Below are 18,250 nucleotides of genomic sequence, written 5' to 3' on the forward strand. Positions count from 1 at the left end.
GTATGACTTTGAGAAAATACAGTAACAGGACTTTGTTAAAGCGCATGAATAAATAAACACATTCCCCCAAACAGATGCACAACTGCAAATAAACATTTTTGTCTTAAAAACCACAAAAGCATTACTGCACATTCATGAAACTGATGTATACATAATTTAATTGATTGGTTTTTAGGAAACAAGATCTGTAGTGAACCAATAAATTTGGTGAATTGACATAATTTCTGGTCAATCGCTTACAGAATCCATAATTTGGGATCAAATTAGTCAACATTTAGAACTGCATGTGATAATTCGGCATGTACTTGAAGAGGACTAATCTGCAGGGTAATGGGGAAAAAGTTGGGGTGTGGGACTAAATTCGACAGCTCAATAAAGAACTGGCACATACACGATGGGCCAAATGGGCTATAAGGTTCTATGATTCTACGGTCAAGGATAGCAGCAAGGACTGCATAAAGACGGAGCAGAATTTTATCTGCCCTTGGAGGTGGCCTCAGAGGAGGGGGTGCAGGCAGGCAAAATGGCAGGGGGCACCAGTCCCGATGTTGCCCGATTTTGTCGGGGAAGAAGAAGGCTGAGGATGGCCTTCCTGCCCCAGGGCAAATGAGGCTCTTACATGGCCAATTAACCGCTACTTAAGGGCCTCTTCCTGCCTCCACCTGAATTTTTTGGTAGGCAGAGGGGTCCGCCGCTGTGGGGAGATGCCACCAGGTGAAGCCAGGCAGCCTCCTAGCGGGGTTGGGGTGTCCCTCCTTTGAGGGCAATCCAGGGACCCCGCAGGGGCTCCCTGGCAGTGACTGCTGCCCCAGTGGGAAGACACCCGCACCCCCCCCATCCTCACCAACCCCCTCCTCCACCCCGTCACCAGGGCCTGCCTGAATGGCCTCTTAGACCCCAATCCCACTTACTTGTCCCAAGGTCTCCTTCTTGTTTGGGACTGCAGGGCCTCCTACAGTACCGACAGTTGCCACTGCTCCCAGTGGTGCTACCAGTACTGCAGAGCTGTTGGCCTTCCGACTGGCCAGCAGCTCTGGAGGTTGGAACTCATCCCTTAAAGGGCTGGTGTCCCCAATGATGGGTAATTAATTGCCTGCCCACTGTGAAATGGCTTCAGGGGTCCGACGGAGGGTCTCCCCCAGCCGACCAGCCCGCTGCTGGGATCCCTGTCGCCAGAATGAAATGCAGCCCATGGTCTGTTTCAATAGTTTAAAAGCTTTTTTAAGAACCAACTGACCGTATAAAGGGAATACAGTTTATGGATTTTTAGAAGGCATTTGACAAGTAGATTACTAAAATTTGCATTTGGTAGTCTGGCCACTACCTGAAACATTGGGACCATGCAGGGGAAGATAAGCAAAGGTCTTCAGACAGACACCCCTTTGATCTTTTGATAAGATTACCTGAAAGTTCAAGAATGGTTTGTATTGGATGGAACATGTGGCATGATACTGAGATACCGGTGTAAGTGTGCAGATGTGATTTGTTGCACATGAAGTAACTAACATGCTGAAATGCATGGGAAATCTGCACTGAAGGACGGGTCTCAGACAATATGAAATGGTTAATATGGCCAGTAGATTGAGACATTTTAAAACATCAAGGCATTGACACATACTCCATAGAGAAACTGATTTTAATCAGGATAGATTGGTACCTGTCAGAGGGAGTAAAATTAACGTACTTTTAAGTCTACGCATAATCTTTTGTTTGAACCATATGCATTTATGACATGTCAATAATTTAGAATTGAGTGAGATGATCTGGGGAGCGCCAATCTATTTTACTGGAAAAGCTTTTACTTTTATTCTTGGTGGCAGCTTAGAAGTAACTATGCTAGTCAGGGGGCAATTGTGAGAAGACAATAAGGATATTTCCTTCCCAATGGGGGTTGGGGGAGATCTGAGAGAAATGGTTGTCCAATAACCTTATAAAACAGTAAGAAATTAATTGCATCCGATAATACCTCTATCTCTTATTAAGAAAGACTCTGTAGCAGGCAGATAGGACAGCGTAGGCTTGTTATCTCTGCCAAGGGAATGACTCTAGCACAGGCTCTGAAACAAGATATTCCTAAAGCTGATAAGATGGAGCCTTGTCCTCTCTCTAGACAAGTGTCTGGCAGAAGTTTACAAACTATACCAAGCACGAAATAAAGCGAAAAGTGACTTTGGGAGGCCACAGTGATAGGCAGGGGAGGTATTTACTTTGAGTACCTGTCCCTTGATGATTGGGCAATTGGAATCGAACAAGTGATTGACATGGAACACTCACCAGCCACTCGAAATAAAGTACATAAACAGGTGCTCGGGAGGGAAAACTTTAGTCATCATCGGACGAAAAAGAGCTTCTCGAGGTGGTTCTATGCTGGCTCCAACCTCACACTTTGGTTAGCTCAAGAAAACTGAACACCCTGAGGACTGAACAGACCACCAACACCCCGCTTGCCTCATCTGTTGGGGAGACTGGCAATACCGCACTCTCCCACTGTATGATCTGGGATCAGTAATCCATTCAATCTGTTATGCGTCGTATGTGTTTTCTGTCTATCTAGCTTATGCATCATTGTACTTAAACTGCTGCTTCTAGATATACATTATATTTAAACTATTGCTGAATAAACTATTTTATAATCATGTTATGAGCTCGACCCTCTTCCTTGGGTATCTGTGATTTGCAAATCTAAATCCTGCACCACCAGCAAGTGGCAATGATGAAAGGGATATTGCACAGGATCTCTTAATACTGTATTCTCTTTTTCCTTTCTTACTTCTGTCTCACCTTACACACACTGTTTGACAAACTGCAGCTGCTTTGAGCAGTCACTCATCTCTTTCTGCTCACCCTTCAAACTAAAAGCTAACCCTTGTCCCTTTCTTTCATTTCAAGTGCTTAAAATGTCAATGCCCCTGTGCCAGTGCAGGAAGAGGAGGATGGCCTTCCTGAGGATGCAACATCATAAGATCTGAAGATAGAAAGCACCCACTAAGTAAATGGCATCACGTGTACCTTAGAGCAGGAATTCTCAACTCGGGGTCCACAAAATGGTTTTGAGGGGTCACCTTGTCAGAAGGACAAGGATCATCACCAATTTAAAAAAAATGTAATCTGAACAAGCACGTTCTGAGTGCAATCCTTTTTCAAATGAAATAATCTCCATAAGCCCAGCCTTCCAGCGGTGCCGATTGGCCAGTTTCTGGCCTGTTGAGAAGCACTTGGGGAAGTGGATCAGGCAGAGCACCTGTCACTCAGGAACAGAGGTAGATTCCCATTAACTTGCTTCTGGGAAATCTGATTGAACAGATTTGCCTGTAACTCAGTCACCAGATTTTCACTGCAAAACTGCAGTGCCTAATCAGAGATCTCAGGGAACAAGAGAAGATTCTAAAAACAATGGAGAAAAATCTTTGAGAAATTCAGGAGAATTGAAATTCTATTGTGAAGTTCTCAAAGTTGCAGAAACAAATGGAGCAAAAAGATGGGCTGACATTTTGGAGGGTGAGAGATTATATTGCAGGTCAATTCAGTGAAACTTTACTGTCATAAAATAACTGATGATACCTGCTGAATACGTTGCAACTGGTTGCTTTGTCTATTACGGCGTGGTTCTGCTGTTGTCACCAAATTAACCTTCTCCATGTTCCTATTCTGTCTGAGTTTGAGAGTAAACTTGCGGGAACCATAAAAATTGACTGTAAAAGCTTCGATAAATGTGTGATGAGAAAAAGATTAGTGAAGACAAATGTAGGTCCCTTACAGTCAGAAACAGGGGAAATTATAATGGGGAACAAAGAAATGGCAGAACAATTAAACACATATTTTAGTTCTGTCTTCACAGAGGAGGACACAAATAACCTCCCAGAAATGTTAGGGAAACAAAGGTCTAATGAGAGGGAGGAACTGAAGGATATCAGTATTAGTAAACAAATAGTGCTAGGGAAATTAATGGGGTTAAAGGCTGACAAATCCCCAGGGCTTGATAATCTACATCCCAGAGTACTAAAGGAAGTGGCCCCGGAAATAGTGGATGCATTGGTGATCATCTTCAAAAATTCTAGAGACTCTGGAGCAGTTCCTACAGATTGGAGGGTGGCAAATGTAACCCCACTATTGAAAAAAGGAGGGAGAAAAAAAACAGGGAACTACAAACTAGTTAGCCTTATATCAGTTGTGGGTAAAATGCTAGAGTCTATTATAAAGGATGTGATAGCAGTACACCTAGAAAGCATAAACGGGATTGGGCAAAGTCAGCATGGGTTTACAAAAGGGAAGTCCTGCTTAACAAATCTACTGGAGTTTTTTGAGGATGTAACTTGTAAAATAGATAAGGGAGAACCAATGTATGTGGTGTATTTGGATTTTCAGAAGGCTTTTGACAAGGTCCCACATAAGAGGTTAGTGTGCAAAATTAAAGTACATGGGATTGGGGATAATATACTGGTATGGATTGAGAATTGGTCAACAGACAGGAAACAGAGATTAGGAATAAACGGGTCTTTTTCCAGGTGGCAGGCAGCGATTAGTGGGGTACTGCAGGGATCAGTGCTTGGGTTCCAGCTATTCACCTTGGGTGAGGGAACTAAATGCAACATTTACAAGTTTGCAGACAACATAAAGCTTGGGTGGGGGGGGGGGGGGGGGCGGTGACAGTGAGCTGTGAGGTGGATGCAAAGAGGCTCCAATGTGATTTGGACAAGTTGCATGGCAGATGCAGTATAACGTGGATAAATGTGAGGTTATCCATTTTGGTTGTAAAAACAGAAAGACAGATTATTATCTGAATGTTGATAGATTGGGAAAGGGGGAGGTGCAATGAGACCTGGGTGTCCTTGTACACCAGTCGATGAAAGCAAGCAATTAGGAAGGCGAATGGTATGTTGGCCTTCATTGCAAGAGGATTTGAGTACAGGAGCAAGGATATCTTACTGCAGTTATACAGGGCCTTGGTGAGACCACATCTGCAGTATTGCGTGCAGTTTTGGTCTCCTTACCTGAGGAAGGATGTTCTTGCCTTGGAGGGAGTCCAAAGAAGATTTACTAGGCTGATTCCTGGGATGGCAGGATTGACGTATGAGGAGAGATTGGGTCGACTAGGCCTATATTCACTAAGGTTTAGAAGAGTGAGAGGGGATTTCATAGAAACCTATAAAATTCTAACAGGACAAGACAGGCTAGACGCAGGGAGGATGTTCCCGATGGCTGGGGAGTCCAGAACCAGGGGTCACAGTCTCAGGAATTGGGGTATGCCATTTAGAACCAAGATGAGGTGAAATTTCTTCACTCAGAAGGTGGTGAACCTGTGGAATTCTCTACCGCAGAAGGCAGTGGAGGCCAAGTCATTAAATATATTCAAGAAGGAGATAGATATATTTCTTAATGCCAAAAGGATCAAGGGATATGGGGAGAAAGCGGGAACAGGGTACTGAATTAGACGATCAGCCATGATCTTTTTTGAATGGCTAAGCAGGCCCAAAGGGCCGAATGGCCTACTCCTGCTCCTATTTTCTATGTTTCTCCTGTCCTTGCCTCAGCTTATCTGTTGCGGAAACCATCAGCCACGTCTTGGTTACCTCTAGACTTGATTGTTCCAATGTGCTCCTTGCTCACCTCCCATGTTATACCCTCCACAAACTTGAGGTTATTCAAAACTCTGCTGCCATGTCCTAACTTGCCCTCAGTCCCACTCACCCATCTTACTTGTGCTCGCTGATCTACAGTGGCTCCTGGTCAAGCAACACCTCAGTTTTAAGATTCTCACCCTTGTTTTCAAATCCCTCCATGGCCTCTCTCTATATCTGTAAATCCGTAATACCCTTCAGCCCTACAAAGTGCCTGGATATTGATCAAATCTGGCCTTTTCAGCATTCCCAATTTTAATCACTCCACTATGGGCAGCCTGTCTGCAGTCTACAGAATTCCAGGAATGCCCCTAGCCTCAACAACAAGCGGGCCACCATGATGGAACCTTTATTGGCAGCTGACTCTACTACAAACAGAAACTCAGACAGCTGTCAACTTAGCTGCAGGAGCCAATAGTGATAGGGGCTTGCAGAGAATCACATCATTCTTACACTCTGTTCTCACACAGCAGTAGGAATTGTGAGTCTTTGTCCCAGGAGGGTAGCCTCGGGTCCATGGGGGAGGCACCTGCTGTCCTCTCTCAGGATGACAGCATGCCTGTTTCCCCACGCATTCACTCCGTCAGTGTTCTTGCTAGTGCCACACTACCAGCTGGACTAGACTGCCCAGCCAATGTAGAGATATCGCTGGACACTTCAGACAGCCAGAGCTGCTTGAGTTCACCCACCACAATCTTCTGAAGTACCCTCAATGGTAGCTTAGCAGCCTTCCACCTCCCAAAGATAGCCACTGGGGATATACCATGTGGAATACCTCCTGGAAGCACAAGGATAGGTGGTCGAGCACACAAGAAAGGCATGTGGGGTTGCACAGGGTGATTCTTGATTATTCCAGTTGACAGTTATTCAATTATAAAGTGAGTTTGAATAAAATTTCTGCTTTCTGGATTTGGTGTTGGTGTTAATCGTGCGGTCAGTTAAGGGCAAGACACGTGAGGCTGAACTGAAGGAAGGCAAGCAGGTAGTGTAGTAAAAACAATGGTAATAAAGATAGCAAGGCTGTTGTATTGGGAATGGGAGGGATGATTCAGGTGAACTGCTTTTGGATGAGTAGCTCTCTGAGAGGTTTGGCAGTTGAAGGCAAACGTAGTCGATGCTGCTCCTGCTCTTCCTCCTCCTCCATTTATTGGTGCCCAGGTAAAAGTAAAGGCTGGTCCCTCAGTAGAAAAAAGTTCTACAGCATGCAGCACATAAACATGGAAACATGGGCATGATGCACTGCAGAACTCCTTGGAAACAGTCCAGGCAAGGTAAGTGCTGCTTGAGAATATAATGACTCAGGCACTGGGGCAGACTAATTTCACAAACGAGTCCTACAGCCAGCATAGGTGAAATATTATAAAGAAGCTTCCTGAATCATTCCAGCTCATACCCCAGACATCTGCTCAAACCAATATGGCAAGCAGCACACTTCTGGTGTGGAACAGGTGGACGTGAAGCAGCCATAGTGGACCCGTTGGTGCCCGTTTTAGGTCTTAAAAATGGTTGTGGTGTACTCAAATTTCTAGTCTATAAATTCCTAGAAAATGTGAATGCAGATAAATCAGGCCACAAAAAATATAGTAGCATTTTGTGACGTATAAATAGGGGCTTCGAGTATAAGTGCAAAAAGGTCACAAATTTCTAGGAGACAATGTTTAGGCCACAGTTTGTTTCTTATGTGCAGTCTGCACTCCATTAAATCCACAGAGCATGTATAGCATAGCACCCGTAGGATGATACCAAAGATAAGAAACTTTTGTTAGGAGAGATGTGGGGACTATTTACATTGGCACAGGTAAGATTAAGGGGAGATGTAATTTTGTTTTAATTCTGAATTTTGATAGGATGTTTAGGGAAAGAGTATTTACTCTGATTGGGAAGTCAATGAAAAAGGGTCATTCATTTAAAATTGTCTCGAAGAGTGTGGAGAACATTTAGATGAAAATTCTTTATGCAGAGAACTAGAGCAAGGAATATTTTGCCACAGAGATCAATTGAGGTAGAGACCATTGCACCTTTAAAACAAAATTAGATGATCATCTGAAGTAGAGAAACACAGGGCTATGGGAACAGAGCAAAGTAATTGGATTATTTTGGAATTTTTTCATTCATTCATCTGATGTAAGCATCGCTGGCAATGACAGCATTTATTGCCCATCCCTAATTGCCCGTGAGAAGTGGAGGTGAACCATCGTCTTGAACAGTTGCAGTCCATGTGGTAAAGAAGCATCAACATCCTGGGGGTTACCATTGATCGTAAACTTAGCTGGACCATCCATATAAATACTGTGGCTAGAAAAGCAGGTCAGAGGCTTGGAATTCTGCGGCAAGTAACTCACCTCCTGACTCTCCAAAGCCTGTTCACCATCTACAAGGCACAAGTGATGGGATACTCTCCACTTACCTGGCTGAGTGCAGCGCCAACAATACTCAAAAAGCTCGACACCATCCAGGACAAGGCAGCCCACTTGATTGCTTGTGGATGGGGTGCCACCAACAAAGCACAGTGGCAGCAGTGTGTACCATCTACAAGATGCACTGCAGCAACGCACCAAGGCTCCTTAGACAGCATCTTCCAAACCCATGATCTCTACCACCTAGAAGGACAAGGGCAGCAGTTGCATGGGAACACCAAGTTCTCCTCCAAGCCACACACCATCATGACTTGGAACTATATCGCCGTTCGTTCTCTGTCATTGGGTCAAAATCCTGGAACTCCCTTCCTAACAGCCCTGTGGGTGTACCTACCTCACAAGGACTGCAGCAATTCAAGAAGGCATCTCACCACCACCTTTTCAAGGGAAATTAGGGATCAGCAACACTCACATCCCATAAAAGAAAAGAGCTCCCATAGTTCTATAAGGGAGGGAATTTCAAGATTTTGGCACAGCGATAATGAAGGAACTACAATATATTTCCAAGCCAGGATAGTGTGCAACTTGGAGGGTAATATTCAAGTGGTGGTGTTCTGATGCACCTGCTGCCCTTTTTCTTCTAGGTGGTGGAGGTCTCCATTTGGGAGGTGGTGTTGAAGAAGTCTTGGGTGAGTTGCTGCAAAGCATCTTGTAGATGATACACTCTGAATCCATGGTTGTGGAGAGATTGAGTGCTTAAGGTGGCGGATGGGGTGCCAATCAAGTGGGCTGCTTTTTCCTAGATTGTGTCGATCTTCTTGAGTGTTGTTGGAACTGCACTCATCCAGGCAAGTGGAGAGTATTCCATCACACTCCTGATTTGTGCCTTGTAGATGGTGAACAGGCTTTGGGGAATCGCCGCTAAATACCGAGCATCTAATCTGCTGTTTTAGTACAGTATTTATATGGCTGTTCCAGTTCTGTTTCTGGCCAATGGTAATGTTGACATGGGGGATTTGGCAATGGTAATGCTATTGAATGGCAAAGGGAGGTGTTTAGAGTCTCTTCTTGACAACAGATATTGCCTGGTACTTTTGTGGTGCAAATGTTACTTGCTACTTATCAGCCAAAGCTTGAAAGTTGTCCAGGTCTTGTTGCATGTGGGCAGGGACTGCTTCAGTTTTTGAAGAGTTGCGAATGGAACTGAATACTGAATATCTCCACTTCTGACCTTACAATGGAGGGAAGCAGCTGAAGATAGTTAGGTGTAGGGCACTGCCCTGAGAAACACAATGATGCCCTGGGTCTGAGGTGATTGGCTTCCAATAATCACAACCATCTTCCTTTGTTCTAGATATGACTCCAGCCAGTGGAACATTTTATCCCCAATTCCCAATAACCTTAATTTTACTGGGGTTCCTTGATTCCATTGTCAGTCAAATGCGGCCTTGATGTCAAGGGCAGTCACTCTCACCTCACCTCTGGAATTCAGCTCTTATGTGATCTGGAGCCAAGTGCGCCTTGTGGAACCCTAACTGAACATTGGTGAGCAGATTATTGCTGAGTACGTGCTGCTTGTTAGCACTGCCGACGACTCCTTCCATCACTTTGCTGATGATTGAGGGTAGAATAATTGGCCGGATTGGATTTGTCTTGCTTTTTGTGGACAGGACACACATAGGCAATTTTCCACTTTGTTGGGTAGATGTCAGCGTTGTCGCTGTACTGGAACAGCTTAGCTAGGGGCTCAGCTAGTTCTGCAGCACAAGTCTTCAGTACTACAGCCAGGATGCTGCTGCGGCCCATATCCTTTGCTGTATCCTGTGCATGTGGAGTGAATCAATTGGCTGAAGACTGGCTTCTGTGATGGTGGGGACTTCAGGAGGAGGCTGAGTTAGATCATACGCTCGGCACTTCTGGTTGAAGATGATTGCAAAGACTTCAACATTTGGCTTTTGCACTCATGCTCCGGCAAAGATTTGGCACAGACAATATTGGCTGGATTAATTTAATAAAATTAAAACCTGACCCGACAACAGCTAACCCGAACCGAGCCCGAGTCTTTTAATTTTTTTAAATGTCCGACCCGAGCCCAACACATTGGTCGGGTAGCCAGGCTTTAATCAGAGGTGAGAAGAGTGGGGGCGGGGGGGGGGAAAGGAGGGGAAAGAAACAGCTACAAGTTCCGACATAAAGCACCCGAGTGAAATTAAGCCAACCCCTTACACTCTGAAATCTATCAAGTCCAGGAGAAATGGACAAGCCCGTGGAAGATACCAGTAACTGCAGTAAGTACAGAAACATCAACTGAGCTCTTGCTTTAATCTATACTTGACCCACAAGGATTTAAAATTATCTGGAAATAGAGAGATTAAATTTCCCAATCGGAGTTCTCCCCGGAGAGTTTTTTTGTTAATGACATCAGAACTTGATACAGTTCAGAAGCTTGTTTGTTACATTGCATGATTTCCTGAAGTGGATACCTTTTTTCCCTGCAAGTGCTCAGGGTCACGGTGCCTTCACCTGTTTGAAATCAGTGTTTGTTGTTTTTTTTAAACTTTATGATGTTAACTGAACACGGCCACATCAACGACACAGTGGCGCAGTGGTTAGCACCGCAGCCTCACAGCTCCAGCGACCCGGGTTCAATTCTGGATACTGCCTGTGTGGAGTTTGCAAGTTCTCCCTGTGTCTGCGTGGGTTTTCTCCGGGGGCTCCGGTTTCCTCCCACAAGCCAAAAGACTTGCAGGTTGGTAGGTAAATTGGCCATTATAAATTGCCCCTAGTATAGGTAGGTGGTAGGGAAATATAGAGACAGGTGGGGATGTGGTAGGAATATGGGAAAACTGTAGGATTAGTATATATGGGTGGTTGATGGTCGGCACAGACTCGGTGGGCCGAAGGGCCTGTTTCAGTGCTGTATCTCTAAACTAAACTAAACTGGCACCTGCATTGGATCACTGGTCACCAAGTATAGATTAAAGCAAGAGCTCAGTTGATGTTTCTGTTCTTAGTGCAGTTACTGGTATCTTCTCTGGGCTTGTCAGTTTCTCCCGGACTTGATAGATTTCAGAGTGTATAGGGTTGGGTTAATTTCATTCGGGTGCTTTATGTCGGAACTTGTAGCTGTTTCTTTCGTCTCCTCGATTTGGTGCTCTCTCACTGGCTTTGAAAGGACAGAGAACTGCTCAATTTAAAAAGAAAACACACACACATGCACTAAAATGGGCTAAATGAAATATCTGGTGAAAGAAACTTATGAGGCCAGCACCTCGATTTTCATGTGAGGGTGTCAGTAATAAGAGCACAGCAGCCACTTGGGGGCTACCGAGATAGGTTTTCAAACAGGAAAAATAGTGCAGATTTCAGAGCACTGCACGTTTCCCACCTTGACATCCTGAATGTTCATTTGAAGATTACTTCCCGGAGCAAGGCAGCACTGTCCACGCCCAGCCCAGCCTGACCCAACCTGAGCCTGAATTTTGGACCCGGAAGAGAGACCCGACCCGACCTGAACCCAACACATGTCATCAGGTCTGGTCGAGTTTGGGTCGGGTAGCCACGCTTTAGGCTGGATGGCCTCTTTCTGTGCTGATAATTTCTGTGGTCAATTTCAACCAACCAGTCCAGATATTCTGAGGCATTAGTTATCATTCCCTGTAGGAGCCTGCTCATTAGTGTAGATAGTGAATGTCAAAATTTCCACAAAACATCAAGTTAATAAAGCATTTTAAAACCATTATTCATGGAAAAGCCTCAAGCACAGCCCAATTCTGTTTTTTATGTACTTACTCCTTTCTTTTCCATTCTGCAGTTTCTCTGCCTCTTCCTCATCCTCACACCCTTCATCTGCTGAAAAAACAGGACAGGTAAGTGACAGTACTTTGTGATAGATGGCAGTTGCCAATACAGTGAAAACAGCCCTGCTTAGTCACATTGAACAAGTAGCCAGCTAATCAAACCAGGACAACAGTTCTCATGTTTCTTCAAGTAGATTTTGTGCTGAGATACGTTTAATTTGTTGAATACAAACCATTAAATTTGCAAAGTGATTGCTAGAGTTAAGCATTTTTCATTGTTGATTCAGCAACTGGAAAGGGACCGGTGGAGAAATCTTCCTCCTTTGTGGTAGTGTCGCTAAGTTGTAACAGTGTTTTAAAAAGAACACATTTACAATTTCGCTACACCTATTGTACCAAGGAGAATATCTCCCACTATGTCATTTAATTCTGAAGGGTTTACAGTATGTATTAGAACTTGATAAACAATCCAGTTAATAAGGTTTCAATAGCAAAATTGAGCTTGCACTGTATGAACGCATCTGATTTGGATAATGTACCAGAAAGGGTAAACAGCAAGTGCTCATTCCAAAGGTGGAGGTTTATCCCACTTATAATAATTTACATTGACAAATCTAATGTATTGCAGTTTCTTTATTGTGCTGAAACTTAATTGTCTCATAAGCATGTAAAGTTTGATCGACATAAATTCCAGCACGAGTTTATCTGGACATATTTTTTGGAGGGATGTGGGAGGTGTGAGGGAGAACTGAAGCGATTAAAACTTGGATAATTGGCAAAATACGCAACATCGATATCAGGAACAATGCAACTACCACATGAGGTACAGATATGGCTGTGCTATCTTTTTCATGAAAAAGGGAATGGTAGCATAGTGGTTATGTTACTGGACTAGTAATCTGAATAATCCAGAAACACAAGCTCAAATCCTACGATGGCAGCTGGGGAATTTAAATTCAGTTAATTAAATAAAAAGAAATCTGGAATTAAAAATTAGTCTAGTGGTGGCCATGAAACCATTGTTGATTGTTGTAAAAACCCATCTGGTTCACTTTAAGCCCTTTAGGAAAGGAAATCTGCCTTACCCCGTCTGGCCTACATGTGACTCCAGACTCTCAGAAATGTGGCTGACTCTTAACTACCCTTTCAAATGGCTTAGCAAGCCATTCAATTCTATCAAAGCACTACAGGAAACAATAAGAATAAAACCAGACTTTGGCCTAGGCATTAGACATGACAAAGACACACCCAGTCAACCCTTACTAACATTTGGGGAATTGTGCCAAAATTGGTACGTCCCACATGCATTGAATCATACCTATCAGACAATGTCCCAGACTCCTCCATCACCATGCCTGTGTATGCCCTGTCTCACTAGCAGGACAGACCCACCAGAGCTGGTGGCATAGTGGTATGCATTTGGGAGGGAGTGACCCTGGGAGTCTTCAACATTGAGTACCGACCCCAAGAAGTCTCATGGGATCAAATCAAATATGGGCAAGGAAACCTCTTGCTGACTACTAGCTACGCTCTCCCTCAGCTGACGAATTAGTACTTATCCATGTTGAACATCAGTGGGAATAAGCACGGAGGGTGGCAAGGGCATAGAATGTACTCTGCGTGGGGGACTTCAATGTCCATCCTGGACAGTGGCTCAGGTGACAGAGCTGGGCAAGTCCTGAATGACCTATCTACCAGATAGGGCTTGTGGCAGGTGGTGAGAGAACCAACATGAAAAAAAAACCTACTTGGCCTTATTCTCATCAATCTGTTGCAGATGCATCTATCCATTGGTAGGAATGACCACTGCACAGTCTTTGTGGAGAAAGAGCCCTGCCTTCACACTGAGGACACTGGCAGTCGTGTTGTGTGGCATTGCCACCACGTGAAATGGGATTGATTCAGAACAGATCTGCCAGCGCAAAACTGGGAATCCATGAGATGCTGTGGGCCATCATTGGCAGCAGAATTGTATTCAACCACAATCTATAATCTCATGGCCCAGTATATCCTTCACTCTGCCACTACCATCAAGCCAGGAGGCCAACCCTAGTTGAATGAGGAGTGTAGCAGAGCATACCAGGAGCAGCACCAGGCATACCTAAAAATGAGGCGCCAGCGTGGTGAATCTACAATGCAGGACTACATGTATCCTAAAAAAAGAAGCATGTGATAGATAGAGCTAAGCAATCCCACAACCAATGGATCAGATCAAAAATCTGTAGTCCTGCCACATCAAATTGTGAATGATGGTGGACAATTAAACTGCTAACAGGAGGAGGAGGAGGCTGCATGATCATCCCCATCCTCAGTGATGGCACTGCACAGCATGTGAGTGCAAAAGACAAAGCTGAACTGTTTACAACCATCTTCAGTCAGAAGTGCAGACTGGATGATCCATCTCAAGCTCCCCCTGATGTCAAGGGCAGTCACTCTCACCTGACCTCTTGAATTCAGCTCCTTTGTCCATGTTTGGACCAAGGCTATTATGAGGTATGGAGCCATCACAGAGGCCAGTCTTCAGCCAATTCGATTCACTCAAGAAATGGCTGAGTGCACTATATAAAGCAAAGGCTTTGGATCCTGACAACATCCTATTTTATTAATTAAGACTTGTGCTCCAGAACAACCATGCATTTTTCCTAATCATTTCATCACAGCTACAACACTAGCATATACCAGACAATGTGGAAAATCGCCTGGTTATGTTCTGTCAACAAATTGCAGGAGAGATTCAATCTGGCCAACTTTCACCCATCAATCCACTCTTAATCATCAGCAAAGTGATGGAAGGTGTCATTGACAGTATTATCAAGCAGCACTTACTCAGCAATAACGGTGGGCCGAAGGGCCTGTTTCAGTGCTGTATCTCTAAATAACCTGCTCACCGATACTCAGTTTGGAATCTGTCAGGACCAAATGGCTCCAAAATTCATTACAACCTTGGTTCAACCATGGACAAAGGAGCTGAATTCCAGAGGAGAGGTGAGAGAGGTGCCCTTGACATCAAGGCAACATTTGACCAAGTGTGGTATCAAGGAGCCCTTGTAAAATTGAAGTCAATGGGAATCAGGGGGAAACTCTCCACTGGCTGAAGTCATGCCTAGTACAAAGAAAGATGGTTGTGGTTGTTGTAGGTCAATCATCTCAGCCCCAGGATATTGATGCTTTGCTCCTCAAGATCGTGCCCTAAGCTCAACCATCTACAACTGCTTCATCAGTGACATACCCTCCAACATAAGGTCAGAAATGGGGATGTTTGCTGATGATTGCACTGTGTTCAGTTCCATATGCAACTCCTAACTCCTCAGATAATGAAGCAGTCTGTGGTCACATGCAACAAGACCTGGACAACATTTGAGCTTCAGCTGGTGAGTGGCAAATAACATTTGCACCACACAAGTGTCAGGCAATGACTATCACCAACAAGAGAGGGTCTAATAACCTCCCTTGACATTCAACGGCATTACCATAGCTGAATCCCCCATCAACATCCTGAGGGTCGCCATTGACCAGACACTTAACTGGACCAGCTGGAAAAGAGAGCGCGGGGCTTGAGGCCCTCACTGACCTGAAGACAGGAGCGGTGGCGGCTGGCGGACCTGCTCTCCCTCTAGGCGCGTGCTGAGACTCGAAAAAAAAAACTTAGTGACATCACGGGAAATCTGCAAGGTGATTTATTTTTTTTATTCATTCATGGGATGTGGGCGTCGCAGGCCAGGCCAGCATTTATTGCCCATCCCTAATTGCCCTTGAACTGAGTGGCTTGCTAGGCCATTTCGAGGGCATGTAAGAGTCAACCACATTGCTGTGGATCTGGAGTCACATGTGGGCCAGACCAGGTAAGGACAGCAGATTTCCTTCCTTAAAGGACATTAGTGAACCAGATGGGTTTTTACTACAATTGACAATGGTTTCATGGCCATCATTAGACTAGCTTTAAATTCCAGATTTATTAATTGAATTCAAATTCCACCTTCTGCTGTGGTGGGATTCGAACCCATGTCCCCAGAGCAACCACCGCCTCCCCATTGGGTGAGTAGCAGCTGTTAGTGCATTTAAATAGCTTTAAAAAAAGGGAAAGTTTTTTTTGTTGAAAAAAACCTCTAGTGATAAGGTGAGTACTACTAAAGTTTTTTAATTCAGTGTAACTTATTAAGAACTTTAGATTGCAGTGGGTAGAACAAGGCCCCTAGTGTAATTAGTATTTTTGAATTAAGGGTGTAACTAATTAATCTAAACTAGTCATGATAGGAGAGCTCAGTCCCGTGATATGCTCCTCCTGCGCTATGTGGGACAACCATGTGCGCAGGAAACGCATCCAGCTGTAGCTACTGGCTACCCGCATTACGGAGCTGGAGCTGCGGGTGGATTCACTGTGGAGCATCCACGATGCTGAGAACATTGTGGATAGCACGTTTAGCGTGGTGGTCACACCGCAGGTAAAGGCTGCACAGGCAGAAAAGGGATGGGTGACCACCAGGTGGAGTAGTAGGCGAAAGCAGGTAGTGCAGGAGTCCCCTGTGCCCATCCCCCTCTCAAACAGATATACCGCTTTGGATACTGTTGGGGGGGGGGGGGGGGGGGGGAAATGACCTCCCAGGGGAAAGCAGCAATAGCCAAGTTCGTGGCACCACGGAGGGCTCTGCTGCACAGCGGGGGAGGAAAAGGGGAGGAAGAGATATAGTGATAGGGGATTCTATTGTAAGGGGTGCAGATAGGCGTTTCTGTGGCTGCAAACGAGACTCCAGGATGGTATGTTGCCTCCCTGGTGCTAGGGTCAAGGATATCACAGAGCAGCTGCAGCACATTCTGAAGGGGAAAGGTGAGCAGTCAGAGGTCGTGATATACATTGGTACCAACGACCTAGGTAGAAAGAGGGATGAGGTCCTGCAACAAGAATTTAGGGAGCTAGGTAGCAGATTAAAAAGCAGGACCTCAAAAGTTGTAATCCCTGGATTACTCCCTGTGCCATGTGTTAGCGAGTACAGGAATAGGAGGATAGAGCGGATGAATGCGTGGCTGAGGAGATGGTGCAGGAGGGAGGGCTTTAGGTTCCTGGATCACTGGGTCTGTTTCTGGCAAAGGTGGGACCTGTACAAGTTAGACGGGTTGCACCTGAACTGGAATGGGAAGAACATCCTTGCTGGGAGGTTTGCTAGTGCTGTTGGCAGGGGGGGGGGGGGGGTGCTTTAAACTAATTTGGAAGGGGGATGGGATACAGGGTGCAGGTACTGTAGGGGGTGAGGCACAGCCAAATATAGAAGAGAAACTGAGTCAGTCTGGAAGGCAGAGCAAATGTAGACCTGTTAAGGCACAAGTGAAAAAGGCAAGGCTGGATTGCATATACTTTAATGCAAGGAGTCTTACTAATAAGGCAGATGAATTGAGGGCATTGATTAGCACATGGGATTATGATATTATTGCTATCACAGAGACATGGCTGAGGGAGGGGCAGGACTGGCAACTCAATATTCCAGGGAATAGAATCTTCAGGTGTGATAGGAGAGGGGATAAAAGAGGATGTGGCATTGCACTGTTGATCAAGGAGTCAATTACTGCAGTAAGGAGGGATGATATCTTAGAAGGTTCCTCAAATGAGGCCATATGGGTAGAACTTAAGAACAAAAGGGAGGCAATCACTTGGCTGGGCGTTTACGACAGGCCTCCAAACAGGCAGGGAGAGATAGAGGAACAGATATGTCGGCAAATCTCAGAGAGGTGTAAAAATAATAGGGTAATAATAGTCGGGGATTTCAACTTACCTAATATCAACTGGAATAGTCTTTGTGCAAAAGGCTTAAAGGGGGAGGAATTCTTAAAATGCATAGAGGAGAGTTTTTTGAGCCAGTACATAGAAAGTCCTACAAGAGAAGGGGCAGTACTGGATCTAATCCTAGGGAATGAAGCTGGACATGTGGTAGAAGTATCAGTGGGGGAGCATTTCAGGGATAGTGACCATAACTCTAAGATTTCAGGTAGTTATGGAAAAGGCCAAAGCGGGCCAGAAATAAAGGTACTAAATTGGGGGAAGGCCGATTTCAATATGATAAAACAGAATCTGGCCAAAGTGGACTGGGAGCAGCTACTTTTAGGAAAGTTTACATCAGGCCAGTGGGAGTCATTCAAAGAGGAAATAGTGAGGGTTCAGAGCCAACATGTACCCATTAAGGTGAAGGGTAGGACCATCAAGTCCAGGGAACCCTGGAAGTCAAGGGATATAGAGTATTGGATCAGGAAAAAAAAGGAGGCTTATGGCAGATTCGGAGCACTGAAAACAGCGGAGGCCCTACAGGAGTATAGAAAGTGTAAGGGGGTACTTAAAAAAGTAATTAGGAGAGCGAAGAGGGGACATGAAAAAACATTGGTGGTCAATATAAAGGAAAATCCTAAGGCGTTTCATAAGTATATTAAGGGTAAACGGATAACCAGGGAAAGAGCCGGGCCCATTAGGGACCAAAGTGGCAATCTGTGT

At 44.9% G+C, this 18,250-nt stretch overlaps 1 protein-coding gene across 14 annotated transcripts in view; it reads right to left on the minus strand.

Annotated features, from left to right (window-relative positions):
- LOC137357516 (dystrobrevin beta) overlaps positions 1 to 18,250 on the minus strand; it is a 580,754-nt gene that overhangs the window by 12,615 nt on the left and 549,889 nt on the right. For 13 of the 14 annotated variants that reach the window (XM_068023985.1, XM_068023970.1, XM_068023952.1 and 10 more), the window contains one exon: positions 11,768 to 11,827. In XM_068023985.1, the coding sequence (XP_067880086.1) occupies positions 11,768 to 11,827 (60 nt within the window). The remainder of the gene's footprint in view (positions 1 to 11,767; positions 11,828 to 18,250) is intronic. The other variant, XM_068023871.1, reaches the window with a different exon arrangement.

This window comes from Heterodontus francisci, chromosome 3 (genome assembly GCF_036365525.1).
Source record: "Heterodontus francisci isolate sHetFra1 chromosome 3, sHetFra1.hap1, whole genome shotgun sequence".
In the NCBI taxonomy this organism is placed as follows: domain Eukaryota; kingdom Metazoa; phylum Chordata; class Chondrichthyes; order Heterodontiformes; family Heterodontidae; genus Heterodontus; species Heterodontus francisci.